The sequence below is a fragment of the Diabrotica virgifera genome, chromosome 8 (genome assembly GCF_917563875.1).
Source record: "Diabrotica virgifera virgifera chromosome 8, PGI_DIABVI_V3a".
NCBI lineage: Eukaryota > Metazoa > Arthropoda > Insecta > Coleoptera > Chrysomelidae > Diabrotica > Diabrotica virgifera.
The window spans coordinates 12,206,620-12,224,485 of record NC_065450.1 but is presented as its reverse complement, the minus strand read 5'-3'; the positions used below and the strand labels follow the sequence as shown (position 1 = coordinate 12,224,485).

The 17,866-nt window shown below is 32.9% G+C and overlaps 1 protein-coding gene across 1 annotated transcript in view; it reads right to left on the bottom strand.

Annotated features, from left to right (window-relative positions):
- The window catches only part of LOC126889489 (uncharacterized), a 258,815-nt gene that overhangs the window by 89,379 nt on the left and 151,570 nt on the right, over nucleotides 1-17,866 (bottom strand). Inside the window, exon 5 of the mRNA XM_050657823.1 lies at nucleotides 2,506-2,711. Within this exon, the coding sequence (XP_050513780.1) occupies nucleotides 2,506-2,711 (206 nt within the window). The remainder of the gene's footprint in view (nucleotides 1-2,505; nucleotides 2,712-17,866) is intronic.

Here is a 17,866-nt window from a genome sequence, read left to right as displayed (position 1 = left end):
TTATTTCAGCTACTAAAAGCAAGAATGATATTTCAACAGCAAATATTCCCATAAACGAACAATTTTAACCTACTGCAATATTAAGTATGTGTTAAATTGTTTACGTGTATGTAAAGTCCTTTAGTTTAAACCGCAGTTTTCCAAATGCAGATATACAAACCATTTGTCATGTCGTGCATTAATTGCAATTTGCGGTCGACTAATTTGGTCTCATTATGTTATTTCCAATAAAATTCCCACTTCCGGTTTGAAAAAAAAAACCAGTCGCATTTGGAAATTATTAGACCCCGGATTATTATGCCTACATAACCGAGTCATAAGTAATGGACGAAATTGTAACGGTATATTTACGGGACAGAATTATATTTTAATTAACAAAAATGAATCGCTAAATCTCTAAAAAAAAATTAAAGAACGATGTTATAGGTCAGAAGAATTTGTAACTTATAAAGACTTTCGACGCTAATGGTACGTTAAGAAAATTTTGATATGGAATGTTTTGAGACCAGGTAGTTCATTTAACCACTACCTGGCGGTACCGCATACCGGCGGTGTTAAATTTTTAAACACAATTCTAAAATACAGCACTTTTCGACTTGGAGTGGATATTTTCAGGTTACTGTGATATTATACTTATTCAACATCTCCTGAAAACATGATAGAAAAGTGGACTGTGAAAACATTTAATTATGATCTTCATAAACATGATATAGACAGATCACTGCGATAAGCTAGTCACAAGACGCTGGTCGATTTCTTATCTAGCGCCCTTGAACATAAATCAGCTACGTAGGCCTCTGGCGGGAAAAGTAAGGTTAGGACTGTAAAAGAGGAAGAAAATAAAGATAAATTTGAACAGCTTGTTAATCTCCTAAAAGACATTGCATACAAGAAAACGAAGACCATAAGGTACTGGAAATATGATGAAATGTGACACATTCTAAGATCATGTAAAAAGCACTATAGGTAAAACACCAATCAATAAAGACACCAGCAGTTTAAGAATTTAGAGTGTGAGATGACCAGATGAATTGAACAACTAAGAATTCGACTTCAAAGTGCTATGGGCGGAGTTACCTCCAGGAATGCTGATTCTCTCTCTGGAAGGTCGTGCCCAGCATAGTGTTCCTACTGCAACAAGACAAAAGTCTAAGAAATCAGCAGTGCTAAGAACAACGGTAGTGAACGAGAAGTGGACGCCTATTAAGATCAGAGAAGAATAAGAGACAGATCGAGTTTTACAGAAAATTCCAAAATGGAAAGAAGAAAAGTGTCGAATATATTGGTAAAAAATATCAATCCTATGCTCAATTGATAAAACGTATTAGGTCCAATGAGACTCCTTTTTCATGGAAGCCGGTATTCTTAAACGAGTACTGAAAATGATGATGGTTACAAGAAGAGAACTAGTTGGTGGTTCCAAACACCAGAATAGCTGAAGTACTTCACATCAGTCAGTCCATCAAGAGGGCATATAGGTGTATTCAAAACCCTTAGGAAAAGGCGGGAACCCTTAAGTTATAGGCCTTAAGAGTATGATCAAATGCCGCCAATTGGAATAGCCAGTAGTTACCGGAAATATGGCGGCGAAAATCTTTAATGACGAAGAAGTTGAGGTAGAACTTTGTTGCAATTCGAATGGGTAGAGTTCTGGAGCTAAAACCGATCCTTAAGTTTTTATACAACTGCGAGTTGTACCAGAGAGCTCAGTTGCCGATAACAGTATCCAGTTCCAGTCAGGCAAGGAGGGGTAATGTTAACCAGCTACTGCTACGCCACTGATTTACTACAGCAGAAGGTCGCAGAAGATTTACGGCTGTTTAGACGTAACGAGAATCTTATCCAAATTCTAAAAGCATTCCGAAGCATGAAGCAGACTCTTATATATGAGATATATAATATGAGGAATTAGATTAGTCTGATAGTCGGTAAATTGTCTGACTTCTGCGCAGAAGGCCGGAAATCGAATCCCAGCTCCAAAGAGAACATCTAGACATATTTTTAAAAATGTCTACAGGTACGACGCCGCCTCAGCCTGAATAAAATGAGTACCCTGGGTAAAACAACGGGTAAGGCGGTTGAAGCGTAGCACTAGTCCTGTTACCTTCCTTGTATATAGTACGCACGACAGTTAGCACACTAACCTGCTGTACAAGCAGCTATAGCAATTAGTCTGCTATAGCCCCAAATCCACGATAGCGGTATAAAAGGGGGACTATTATTAGCGTTTTAGTGTTCAAAAACCAGAAATGAATTAATCACTACAAAAACTTAACCTAATTTTAAAAAATATAGAGGTTGTCTCTGGTCTCTGGAAATAAAAATAATTTTACAATATGAAGTATAAACGTGCCTATAAATTTTTTGGATGTATTCTATATACATTGAATTTTGATAAAATATTGCCGGACCTGAATTTTAAAAAGACAATTTGTCGTTTCACCTAAGATTGATTTTGGTGCTTTTATGCAATCCCATTTCGTCACAAAAACCTTATTTACTTACCTACACAGGGATTGACCCAGAGAAGTCTCTGCCAGCCGAGACATTCGTACAACTGGGCCATGTCAGTTCCTTTGCAGGCGCACGTCGTTCGGAGATCCGTCCCTAAAATTCCCAAAATCGCCGATCGGCATTCAACTGGCGACCCGGCGCACTTTTTTGTTACAGCGTCCACTGCACAAGACTGCTCGTAAAATTCCAACTTCGATCTGTAACGAATAAGCATGTATCAAGAAATGGGTCACTGGCTCGAATTTTTAATAGAACTGAAACTTTACTGAAAATAATAATATTTGAAACACTTCAAAAGTAATATAAAAACGGAATATTATTTGCTTAAGGCCAATTATTCAATTAGAGATTATCTTCAGATTCAAAAATAATATTCGATTAAACTTAATATTGCGTTGTTCAATGCAAGTATACCACTTAACCATCTGTTAACAAGATATTATCTTATTCGGTCAAAAACGAAGGATTAACGGTGTAAACTAGAGATTTGTAACCTTACTATCTGGTTTTAAATTACATTTTCAAGGAAATTCAACATTAAAGCAATCATAGTTATTGCAGTATGTATATATTTTATTGTTCTTCCTACAAATTTTCACTCGTAGATAATATTTGCAGAAATAATCTATTATTGGGACCGTGCAAGTTCGGAAGAGCGACACCTGGTTTCATAGCTCAGCAACATTTTTAGCACTTTTAATTATATTGGCCAATTATATTGGTCCTGGTTACTGGATAATTGTCAAGGCCATAGTCCAAAAAATAATAAGAAAAAAAAGTAAGATTTAGGTTATGTTATTAAAACGTAAACATTGCAGGTATCTAGCAAATAAAATTAATTATTAAAATGCAGTACTACAAATAAAAGACAATTAATTAATTCGTTTTAATAATTGCAAATCATATTATCAATATTGTCGGGCAACATATATAATGTTTACAATTTATAATGGTAGGGGAGCCCAAGCGGGGATTTTTACAGTTACTCGAGCGCGTCAGATATATTCAATGATTCTTATAATATTTGCACTACTCTGCCACACATAGATACATGTGAAGATACGTTATGCATTTATTAAATGGTAATTAACGTAACTAAAAAGTTCAAAATATTTCCAAAAAATATTTTTACGCTCTTTTCGATAGCGGGATTACGTTTTTAAAAAATTAATATATACATGGTGTAAGAATTGAAAAAAAACTACATCTTTTTACATAAAAACCAGGAAAACACAACTTATGTTTAACCGATTCTTCCGATTCAAGACCTCGATCTTATACATCAAAAATAGAACCTATATACCTTTGGTTGAAATCGTGCTATTAGTCACATATGTATAGTCGCCATTTTGAATGCCCGTCATTTTTGTAAAAGGAAAAATCTGAGATGGCCTCATATCTAAATTTGAACCTTTATACAGGGTGTTTCATTAATAATTGTCCATATAATAACTGGAGAAACCTTAGCACAAAATACGAAGATTTAACCTAAAACACTTAAATAAAATGTGGTTCCTTACTGAGTTACAGGGTGTTTTATCTAAAAATTTAAAAATTATTTTTGCTCAGAATTTTAAAACTATTCGACGTATCCTTTTCATACTTGGCAGAAAGTGCGACTTCTATACACCCTACGAAATTGTGATAAACAAACGTTTCTAGCTACTACCAGAGGCGTACGACAGGGGATAGTGAATGGTTGACCCTTCCCAAATTCTATGCCACTGGTGAAATTACTATTTTAGTGTCATTTTTAGATTCTCCAATACTTTCTACGTAAATAATATACTCCTCATTGGTAACGATAAGGTCATTAGTTTTCGAGATATTTGAAGTTAAATATAAAACGGCACAGTTATTTTGATTAATTTATGATATGATTCATATGATTAAAATTTAAAAAATATTTCTACCCAGTACTTTAAAACTATTTGGCGTATCCTTATTATACTTGACAGAAAATGTAGGTACTGTACACCCTACTAAATTAAGATAAATAAACGTTTCTAGCTACTACCAGAGGAGTACGACAGGGGATAGTGGCTGGTTGACCCTTCCCAAATTCTACGCCACTGACGAAATTGCTATTTTAGTGTAATTTTTTGATGTTTCAATACTTTTTGTGTTAATAATATACTCTTCATTCGTAACGATAAAGTCATTAGTTTTCGAGACCTTTGAAGTTAAAAATGAAACAACACAATACATTAATCAAAATAACCGTGAAATTTCATTTTTAACTTCAAAGATCTCGAAAACTAATGACTTTATCGTTACGAATCAGAAGTATATTATTTTCAGAGAAAGTATTGGAGAATCCAAAATTAAACTAAAATAGCAATTCCGCCAGTGACGTAGAATTTGTAAAGGGTCAACCATTCACTTTTCCCCGTAGTACGCCTGTGGTAATAGACAGAAACGTTTGTTTAACATAATTTAGCAATTTGTACAGTACCTATACTTCCTGCCGAGTACGAAAAGGATACGTCGAATAGTTTTAAAATGCTGAGCAAAAATAATTTTTAAATTTTTAGATAAAACACCCTGTAACTCAGTAAGGAACCACATTTTATCTAAGTGTTTTAGGTTAAATCTTCGTATTTTGTACTAAGGTTTCTCCAGTTACTATATGGACAATTATTAATGAAACACCCTGTATATATGTAGTATATGTGGTCCAAATTATACATATGCTTCTATCATTATAGTCCAGAAAGCCACTGCGCATCCGCTAGGAAAAATATTCTAATTCGGATTTTTTGCACAATCTTACTCAAAAAGGACCCCTTTTAACCAATTTGGATGTTGCCGGGACCAAAAGTTGGTCAAAAATTTTTTAAACGTTTTTTTTTGTTTTTTTCCTAAAATTATTTTTTTTGCATGGAACAAAATTTTTTTAGATTTTTTGGATCATTCCAAACAGAAAAGGTCTTTAGTGACTTTTCTCTAAAGTTAATAGTTTTTGACATATAAGCGATTAAAAATTGAAAAATTGCGAAATCGGCCATTTTTAACCCTCAAAAACTATGTGAAAAACTGAAAATTTGAACGTTGCCAAGGTAGGTGGATCTTCTTTAAACATCGATTGATGAAATCTCGAAGAGTTTTTTGCAATGCAATATCAAAAACCCCTTTGTTTTTTAATTGCCAATCAAGCGTGCGCGACACTATTTTGCACCGTTGCATGTGTATACAGTATGGTGCAAATGAAAGGAGTAAATTCGTTATTTCGTAAACCGGTGACTTTAAAGAAAAATACCAAAACAGGTCGGTTTTTATTTTTAAGTTGTGATATTGTGGCATATATAGTATACTAGTGACGTCATCCATCTGGGCGTGATGACGTAATCGATAATTTTTTTAAATGAGAATACGAGTCGTGTGCCGGCTCATTTGAAAGTTTCTTCAATTCTCTATTCAGTAATATAAACATGTACATAATTATTTATACAGGGTGTCAAAAAATTTTTATTAAATTAAATCATTTGGCAAATTGAGAAAAAAATTAAATTATTGGACACCCTGTATAAACAATTATGTAAATTTTTATATTACTGAATAGAGAATTGAAAAACCTTTCAAATGAGCTACCACACGACCCCTACTCTCATTTAAAAAAATCATCGATTACGTCATCACGCCCAGATTGATGACGTCACTAGTATACCATATATGTCACAATATCATAACTTAAAAATAAAAATCGACCTATTTCGGGATTTTTCCTTAAAGTCGCAGGTTTGCGAAATAACGAATTTATTCCTTTCATTTGCACCATATTGCATACACATGCAACAGTGGAAAATAGTGTCGCGCACGCTTGATTGGCAATTAAAAAACAAAGGGGTTTTTGATACTGTATTGCAAAAAACTCTTCGGTATTTTATCAATCGATGATTAAAGAATGTCTACCTACCTTGGCAACATTCAAATTTTGAGTTTTTGACATAGTTTTCGAGGGTTAAAAATGGCCGATTTCGCAATTTTTCAATTTTTAATCGCTTATATGTCAAAAACTATCAAGTTTAGAGAAAAGTCACTAAAGACCTTTTCTGTTTGGAATGATCCAAAAAACCTAAAAAAATTTTGTTCCATTAAAAAAAATAATTTTAGGAAAAAAACAAAAAAAAACGTTTAAAAAATTTTTGACCACCTTTTGGTCCTGGCAACATACAAATTTGTTAAAAGGGGTCCTTTTTGAGTAAGATTGTGCAAAAAATCAGAATTAGAATATTTTTCCCAGCGGATGCGCAGTGGCTTTCTGGACTATTAAATGCACAATTGTTTCACGTATCGACTGCACGTGGTTGGTTTAATATTGCTATGTCTAGAGTTTAAAATTTTTAGGATTTAAAGGAGTATTCAAATAAAAAACTACTTAATTGTCTAATAGAAACTTCCACATTTTATATAAAACTGATGTAAGAAAATTTTCTGATTTAAAATGGTGTAACAAACGCATCTATAATATTTCTAAGCCTTGTTTCCTAATGTTTTCACAAAACCAGGATAATCACTATCTTTTGTATAGCCCCGGATTAGTTTTAAAATCTTTAATGTAAAACAAAGGTAATTTCTCCATATTTGATAAACCTAGCCATACACAATTTGCAGCCTACTGTAGCATGTTACATAGGTATATTGACAAAGATTTTCCTTTCAAAATATAACTTCGAGATAGAACTGAACATCATTAAACAAATAGCAGTAAACCAACCAATAATTAACAAAGTTTTAAACTAAAAACTGCACAAGAAGACCTTGAAATTAGCCTTCCCACTACCACTTAAGAAATCCAGTACCTTCCGTCACATATTCACATACACAGGAAAGATATCAACAAAAATTGCCATATACAATAAAAAGAAACGAATAACACCAGCTTCCAGAACTAACAACAAATTAGGCAAATAATTTAAGAACAATAAAAGCCAAAAGAAAAAGCAAGTACATAGTGGTCTGTACAAACTGACATGTGGTGACTGTCCAAAACCTTACATCGGTCAAACTGGCAGAACATTTGACAAAAGCATAACAGAACACACAATAGAAAAATTCGCTTTCAGTAATAGAAAAACAGATTCTACCTACGCACTTCACCTTCTAGATAATCATTTTTTTAATTAACACTATTCTTCATATTAAAACAACGTTTTAATATGAAGAACAAATTCTGCATATTAAAACTAAAGGCCAAACTATCTATATTAGAATCTATTGAAATTAATAAATTACAAAATATAGATATAATAATTCTAAATGACCAACTTAAGACAAACAGCTCCCTATTTCTCAAAATGTTTAATTAAAGACTATGAAATGTAGACTAAACAACCCCGATGATCTAGAATCTAGAATGTAAAGTGTTTACGTAGAATCTATTTTTTATTATTGAAAGCTCTTTTGTGTTCTGCCAAGCTTTTGTCAAAGGTTCTGCCAATTTGACCGATGTAATATTTTTGAAAGTACCCACATGTCAGTTTGTATACACCACTATGTACTTGCTTTTCCTTTTGACGGTTATTGTTCTTAATGTTTTTGCTTAACCCGGCACCTGTCACGTGGCTTTGAAAGGCGTCAACTGCCATGTGGGGTGCTCACAGCACCCCTTAAAAATTTTCTGTGATCTTCTTGTTTATAAACAAAATAATGTGTTGAGTTACACAAGTATATAGAAAAACATATTTTATTAAAAACTCTAACAAGAAGTAAAACCACTTCTATGTAAATTGGTATATTTATTAAAACTTAAAAATCCCAATGGATTGAATAAAATATGTCCAATTCAGAACGTTTTCAGACCTATCGGTCCATCATCAGTGAATGTGCATAGTTGCTAAATAGCCCCAGAACCAAACAATGGTTGAATTTAAAATTCGATTTACATTATTTAAAAATAATATTCAACAGGCTAAACGCCGATGTTACAGGATATTGCCTATGGGAACATGGTGAAACCCTACCAAAACCTCAATCAACCATCTTAGGCCAACTTTGACTATAAAGTCTTTAAAAGACTATAAAGACTTTATAGTCAAAGTTGGCCTAAGATGGTTGATTGAGGTTTTGGTAGGGTTTCACCATGTTCCCATAGGCAATATCCTGTAACATCGGCGTTTAGCCTGTTGAATATTATTTTTAAATAATGTAAATCGAATTTTAAATCCAACCATTGTTTGGTTCTGGGGCTATTTAGCAAGTATGCACATTCACTGATGATGGACCGATAGGTCTGAAAACGTTCTGAATTGGACATATTTTATTCAATCCATTGGGATTTTTAAGTTTTAATAAATATACCAATTTACATAGAAGTGGTTTTACTTCTTGTTAGAGTTTTTAACTATATGGTATACAGCCAACCTAGGGAACTTCCCTTTTAGTTGATATTTTATTAACTTGTTAGCTACTAATATATTATAAAAGTTAAAAAATAAAATTAAAAAGGTGTTATAAGCAAATTAGCGAGTACCAACCCATAATAAATGAAGTGAAGTAAAATATCCAAAAAAATTAAGATTTATTGAGTATAGAGACTATATTAATAATTTAAATCGGTTATTACAATAAAAAAATGTAAATCTGACCTGTTTATCAAAAACACAAAAAAAAAAATTTAAAACAAACTGACAGATAATGACACCCCGATTCGACTTTAGAGCTACAAGTTCAGAATGACACTAAATAACTAACAGATCTATGCTATAATATTATAGAAAGCTACTATGACGCACAGCACGGTTAACAAACTTGAAATACCAAATATCTGATGAAAATGTGTTATGGGGTGCTGGTAGCACCCCACGTGGTAGGTGCCGGTAAGTGTTTGTTCGGTCTGAAAGCTGATGTCACTCCTTTATTTTTTAGGTGCTTGCCTATTTTTGTTGATATTATTGCCTATATAAATATGTGATAGAGCAGAAGGTACTGGGTTTTTTCTGTACTGGTGGAAAGATTAATTTCAGGACTTTCACATGTCGTATTTGATTTAGAATTTTGTTAATTGTATGTTATCTGATTTTTTGGAATAAAAATGTTTATAATTGCATTTGTATTTCTTTTCCAACTTTCTGCTAGATGTTGAAAAAATGACGAAAGACCACCTAAAGCTCAATTAAATAATATAGACAAGGCGAAAACGGCGGGTTCTTTGGAGAAAATATTCCCATGAGATTTTTTTGCATAATAACATTCGTGAGACATTCCAGAATAAGATTCAAGAAGTCGCCCAAGCGAAAATGGTCCAAATTTTTTTTAACAATTTTTTTGAATCAAATTGTAAAAATCAATATTTTTGTGCGAAACAAATTTTTTTTAGGTTTTTTGGACCATTCTGGATAAAAAAAATCTCTTATAATTTTTAAGGCTTAATAACTCGGTTAAAAGTTGATGGATTCGACCGTTACTTGATGGAAGTTCATTTTATCTCACAATAAAACACTGAAAAACAATAAAAGCCGAAAGAGAAAGCAACTACAGAGTGGTGTGTACAAACTAACTTGTGGTGACTGTCCGAAAACTTACATCGGTCAAACTGGCAGAACTTTTGACAAACGGATAGCAGAACACAAAAGGGCTTTCAACAATAGAAAAACAGACACTTCTACATACGCACTTCACCTTCTAGATCATAATCATTCTTTCAATGAAGAGTTTCAAATTCTACATATTCAAAATAAAGGCCTTAAGCTATCACTTTTAGAATCAATGGAAATTAATAAATTGAAAAATACAGATATAATTCTGAATGACCAACTCGAGACAAACAGCTCCCCACTCCTCAACCTCTTCAGTTAAAGACTTAAAAAGGCAAACACATTGTAAAATATATCACTTGAGAAAGGCACTTTGCCGAAACAGCTGTAGTAATAACATAGTTGTAATAAATTTTGTGCAAGTATAGAAAAACAAACGTTTTTCAGTGTTTTACGGTTAAAAGTTATTACTATGTAAGTCAGAAGATAACTAAAGCAAAATTTAAAGCCCCCGCTACAAAATCGTGAAGAAATTTTTGTCATTAATTGATTACTAAGCTGTTATTTTTATGTACAAATAATGAGCGACATGCACGTATTAGACGTCCGTCCATGATGAGTGCGAAAGAGATGCCGTTTAGGCAGTCCAATGGCGAATCTCACTCGCATTTACAGCCGCGTCAATACGATCTTACCACTCATTATTAATAATTAAAAACAACAGCTTAGTAAAAATTAATGACACAAATTTCTTCAGGATCATGAAGGGGTGGCTTTAAATTTAATTTAGTCACTTTCTGACTTTCATAATAATCACTTTTAACCGAGTCATTAAGTCTTAAAAATGGCCATTTTCGCGATTTTCAAATTTTAAATTGCTTATAACTCGAACACGATCAACTTTAGAGAAAAATTATAAGAGACCTTTTCTGTCCGGAATGGTAAAAAAATCAAAAAAAAAAATTTCTGGCCGAAAATATTGATTTTTGCAATTTGATTAAAAAAATTGGACTAATTTTCGCGTGGGCGACTTCTTAAACCTTATTCTGGGGTGTCTCACGAATGTGATTATGCAAAAAAATCTCATGGGAATATTTTTTCCAACGAACCCGCCGATTTCACCTTGTCTAATCTAGGGTTAATGTATGATAGAAACTGATTAAAGTTCGTGTAATGCATAGTAGTATATCATCCACGTATTCCTACGAATATAAGAAATGTTTGAATAATATGGGATATTTTTGGATCAACTTCAAAATTATAGTTCCCCACTCCTAACTTATTAAATTAGATACAAAATTCAGACACATAGTAGTATAATAGCGAATATAGCATATCACTTGAGAAAGGCACTCTGTCGGAACAGCTGTAGTGACATTAATTGTAATAAATTTTGTCGAAGTATTGAAACCAAAAATGTTCAGTGTTTTATTATTAGATAAAATGAATTTCAATTAAGTAACGGTCGAATCCATCAAGTATTCAAAAATCTTCTTAATTGTTTAAAAGAAGCTTCAACATTCATAGATAACTGATGTAAGAAAATCTACTGATTTAAAATGGCGTAACAAACTTACGTATAATGTTTCTAAGCCTTCTTGCAGGAAATCCTCACAAAACCGGGATAATCGCTATCTTGTGTATATCCCCGGATTAGTTTTAGAATCTTTGACGTAAAACATACACAAGGGCTAAAGGGTGTTAACGTATAACGTTGTGATTTATTTTCCATTTTCAGAATAATGAATATAATAGAACCAAAATAGAAGTCCAAAACGTAGATGATATATACGTTTTTACACCAGGCACTTAGTTTAAACCTCATGTTTGTATTAAACTTTATATTTGATGACATAGAAGACAGATGTGGTACGTGCGTTAAAATAACTTTTTCAGTACAGTTAGTTTAAGAAGTTTGGGAGTCTAGTTTTTGTAAGCCATTGTTATAGTTATAACTTTTATATTGCTTAAAAAGTCTATACTATTTCCTTGACTAGTGTTACATTAACAATTTAGGACAAATGCATTTAATTTTATATATATAATATACAGGGTGTCCAGAAACTCTCCCGACAAACGAAGATCGGAGATTCTTCAGATAATTTTAAGACAATTGAACCCAATTCACCTAGTCCGAAAATGCTTCCTAAGTGAGCTAGAGCTCTTTGAAGATGGAGTCTTGGAATTAATTTTTATTAAATATCTCCAGAACGACTCTATTTAGAAAAACGAAAACTGATAGGCTTATTTATCTTCCAGAGGAAAATCGATTCCATCAATTACAAATTTCTAGTACCGGTCATAGGCGCCCGTTTTGAGTAGGGCAACGGTTATTTTATTGCATAACTTTTTTGTCTTTAATTTTTAAGGATTTTTGACATTTGATGATTAAATTATGAGGTATTCTAGTACTAAAAGTTACTCTTGCTTTTAGTCGATAAAATACATTTTTTGTGAAACTTTTTTCAATTTTTTTTTCGAATTCAAAAGACGAAAAATTTTCAAATCGATTTTTCTAGAAAATGGTGCATCCTAGCGACTTAAAGCAAGAGTACCTTTTTGTACTAGAATACCTCACAATTTAATAATCTAGTGGCAAGAATGCTTAGAAGTTAAGGATAAAAAAGTTATGCGATAAAATAACCGTTGACCTACCCAAAAGGGGCACCCATGACTGTTACAAGAAACTCGTAATTGATGGAATCGATTAACCTCTGAAAGATAAATAAGCGTACTAGTTTTCGTTTTTATAAATAAAAGCGTTCTGGAGATATTTAAGAAAAATTAATTCCAAAACGCCATCTTCAAAGAGCTCTAGCTCCTTTAGGAAGCATTTTCGGACTAGGTGAATTGGGTTAAATTTTCCTAAAATTATCTGACGAATACTTGGTCTTTGTTTGTCGGGAGAGTTTCTGGACACCCTGTAAAATCAATTACCTATAGGTATACATTTACCATTTCTGTGCACTACTTTATTGTGGATACCACATCTGGCTATTATAATATTAACTGTTTAAAAAGACGATTAAATAATAAAAACTTAAACCAAATGAAAAGTGATAAGTATTTAAATATTTACAATGAAACAAAGATTATTAGACTTCGGAATCCACCTCTAAAGCTATTTCCTCAAAAGCGGTACCGGTAAATTGCGACGGTAAGAATGCAATGACTGACGTCAGATTGCGGTGGAAAATCAGAGTTCTTTATTGCTGCAATGAAATGTGTAAGCTCAGAAAGCGTCGTCAGTACTGTTTTCATATACCACCGCACTTGACCTTTGCAATAAACCGTTACTGTTTCTCGCCGCATTGGTTACCGCATTCAATATATATTCAATATATATTTTACCGGTGGCACTGTCATATTGCGTTGCAGTGGCTTCCAACGTATCCTTGAAAACCACTGCTATCGTTGTGCGTGGTACAGTTTTCTATGACGTCGTTCGCCACAATATTGCGGTCGCAATTTGCCGGTGCCGAGGAAACCAGATTTCGAGGAAACCAGAGCTATGGGAAGAGGCAAAGAGAGATTAAAACAAGCAGCAATAACCCTGGCGAATAAGGTACGGAAAAGAGGTTTAGAAATGAACGAAGATAAACAAAATATCTACTCTGTTCTAGAAGATAAAAATACGAGAGAATACAGAAATCAATATAGAAGGCTACACTTTTGAAAGGGTTCTTCTTCTTCTTATCTTTCTTCTCGAAACTCTTTATGCCCCTCAGGGGTGTTGGAGTTGAAAAAGTTTAACAATTAAATATTTGGAAGTAATTGTGAATGACAAAAATAAGAAATATTAAGAAGTAACGGAGCGAACACCAACAGACAACAAAACATACTGGATATATTATAGGCAATGAAGGACATGAACTTATCCAGAATGTTAAAGAAGGAAACTGAAGAAATGAGAAGACGAATGAACCAGGAACTTAGAGACATAATGAAGGGTGAATATATAGTTAGATTCATTAAAGCGCAGAAACTAAGACGGCTCGGACATGGACACATACAGATAAGGAAAAATTATCTACTGATTAAGATGGTCACAAGATGGAAGCCAGAAACTGAAAAACCAAGGGGAAGACCCAGAGAGATGCGGGTAGGTCAGATAAATTCTTCTTCTTAACGTGCCCTGTCAAGTCTCCTTGACGTTGGCGATTAACATGGCGAAACTGTCTCTGTCTCGAGATATTCTAAATAGTTGTTCTGCTTTCTTTATTCCTGTCCACTCCCGGATATTCTTCAACCAAGAGGCCTGCTTTCTACCAATTCCTCTGCGTCCTTCGATTTTACCCATCATAATAAGTTGAAGAATATTATACCGGTATCCCCTTACTACATGCTCAAAATAGGCCATTTTTCTATACTTTATGTTATCAAGCAGCTCGCGGGCAGCAGTTGCTCTCTTAAAGACTGCCACACTTGCCAGCATAGCCGTCCATGGTATTTTCAGTGTACGTCTGTGCAGTCACATTTCAAAGACCTCCAAACGATTAATGGTGGATATTTTTAATGTCCATGCTTCGACATCATACAAGCAGACTGACTAAATGTTACATTTAATCATGCGCTTTCGAAGTAGAAGTTGCAAGTTATCATTACAGAAGAATGACCTCATTTTTAAAAATGTCGTGCGGGCTATCTCGATTCTAAATTTTATCTCTTTATCTGGATCTATTTGTTCGGTAATATGGCAACCAAGATATTTAAAACTGGATACTATTTTAATTATATGACAATCAACATATAACCGTGAATCTTGATGGGCCAAACGGCTAAATACCATGTATTTTGTTTTTGAACAGTTTATGTTTAGGCCAAACTCTCTTCCCACTGTGTCAATGACATTTAAAAGGTGTTGTAATCCATTCATATCATCACTTAAAATAACTGTATCGTCTGCATATCTGATTGCATCTGCATAGTCAGATAACTAGGGATATCAAAATACTGAAAGTGAGAAACTGGTGGGAACTATGGACATATCGACAGGGGTGGAAGAAAATAGTAACGAAAGACCCAAGTCATGTAACACACTTTGACAATACATAAGAAGAATGCAATAATAGAATCAGATAACTCTAATTAAGAGTGGCAAACATTTCATCCAGAATGGAAAGCCTTGATGATTATGATGATATACTTTTTCCCTTGTTAATTTTTAGTTACAGCTACTTTAATCTTTTTTTTAAGTTCTTTTCATACAAACCAAGAAAAATTTTTAATAACAGTTCTGCATGGCCTAAAACCTAAAATACAACCATCTTATGTCAAATTTTATCAACTTTATACGAGGTATGTCAAAAAATATGAATTTCGCTCAAGAGTAAAAAACGTTTATTTTTCACAATATTGAAAATTGTTATTATGAAGAGTTATTTCGAATTAAAAACTATGTTTAAGTATGGAATTACATTCTTCTAATTGAAATATTCTAAACTATAAAGGTACTTTACTTTTGATCTAAATTTATTTTTTTGACCTACCTCGTATAAAATTTATAAAATTTGTTATAAGATGGTTGCATTTTATGTTTTAGACCATCCAGAACTTTTTATTAAGAATAACTTTTTTTCGTAAAATTAATAATAAAAGAGTTATCAGAATTGAAATAACTGAAAATAATGTTAGGTTATCCATAATTTTTCAAAAAAAAAAATTTTTCAATTAGAAGGATGTAATTGCATATTATAATATAGTTTTTAATTCTTAACAACTTTTCATAATAACAATTTTGAGTATTGTGAAAAATAAAGCTACTTTTACTCTTGAGTGAAATTCTAACTTTTTGACATACCTCATATTATAACATTCATACAATTTGATATTTTATGGTTGAATCTTGGGTTTTGGACCATACAAATATTGGCTTTTTTTCGTAAAATTAATAATAAAAAAGGTATCCATATGGATACAATTTACAGGGACATACTGTATAATCCTTATTAAAATTGTCTCCTTTAATACAGAACCTCTTCTATATAGCTACTGTGCCCAGCTTCTAAATATACCGGTAGGGGATGGCGTCTATGCGCCGTATTATAGTCGAAATAATGAAATAAATAATTTAGCTTTGTTATTTTATTATTTCTAATACTTTCTCTCATATTCTCCCATTATTCTCTCAATAACAAATAATATAAAATTTGTTATTTCAATAATATAGAATACTTTCTCTTTCATACACCGACTATGATACTGCAGATATACGCTATCCCCCAACGGCTGGGAAAGCCGTTTTGAGTCTAGAGGCCCAAAAGGAAATCAGGGGCACAGTAAAACCAAAAAGAAGCAAAGGAACAATCGTAAAAACCAGATACCAGAAATTAGCAATAGACAAAAAAGTGCTAAAATGAAATGCAAGAGAAAATAAACTCACATTAACCTTCGGATGACCAAGGGCGGTAAATTTGGACCCCGGCGTATGTTTTTCTTTAATAAATTCAAAAGTATTTTCAATTTTAAACTCACTATTTTTTTATTTGACGTTAATATCATTCTAGATATCCTTATATTTTGAAATAAAAAAAATTTCCTATATTTTGCGAATAGAAAATATATTCTGAAGTTGATGTTTAGTAAAATACCGTCTATTATGTGGAATTTTAAGTAGTTTTACACTGCGCGTTATCAAAATCTATTTTTAGACTCTGGTGCCTGTTATGTACGAATCATGACATTCCTGTCTGTTACAGTTAGTCATTAATATTATTTCCTGGCGTATATTGTTATAGTTTCTTAGTATTTTGTGTACATATAAGATATGTCCCGCAAATATCTTACTGAGGCTGAGTTACAGGAAATTGTTGATGAAATAGGTGAAATAGTATCAGAAAACGAGGATGTATTGTTAGATCAAGATTTAAACGCTGAAAACATTCATTCCAGGTCATTTTTGACCTGGGGTCATTTTTTACCCTCGTTGGTCATCCGGTTTGTCATCGGAAGGCTAATTGAAATCTCAGACAAAAAAAAATCTGAACAAAAAAGAATGGATTAGTGAAAAGGAAACGGGCCAGCAAATGAAGAGGAAAATGAGTTAAGGTATATTCACAATAACGAGAATAGTACAAAAAAAAGGGAATTAAGAGAGTGACAAAAAATGGAATATGGAATGTGAGCAAGCTTCAAAGCAGAAGAAATGGAAGAACTAGCGACGCAATTAAAACAATACAGGATAGAGGCATATGCTTCAGATGTTTACATTAACATAAAGAGAAGAAGAGCAAACCAGGTTTTTAGAAGAAAATTAAAATTACTTGGAACAAAGAGGGAAAACGGAGACAATGCAAGACAATGGAAAAATCACAAAATACAAGAATATATGTTTAAGTGAACATAGCGGAATAAAAGCACAGAGAATTAGATAGTATGGGCACATAATAAGAAGAGAGAAGAGTAATCAGTTAGGACTTATAACGGAATGGATACCTGGGCCCGGATTACGTACACTCGATACGCATCGTATCCGCCATGTTTTCCCATAAGGCGCTACAGTAAAACATGGCGGATACGATGCGTATCGAGTGTACGTAATCCGGGCCCAGATAAAAGAACCAAAGGCAGACCTAAACTGGGATGGAGACAACAAGTCACAACAGAAACTGTAGAACAAAAACCATAATGGGGTGATCCCCCATATAAAAAGGATTTTTAAATGAAAACAGCTTCAGCTTCCTCGGGAAGCTTCCTCATCTTCTATATATAATTATATTCCCAAACTCCTTATGATTTTATACTAAGCTATACTTTTCCACTTATTAATTTATTTTTTTTAATTTCCTATAAACCTCTATATTTTCATACAAACATAAATTTTCCATTTTAATTCTTTCAATTTTATATTTATTATATTAGGTCTGGATCCCGCGTAT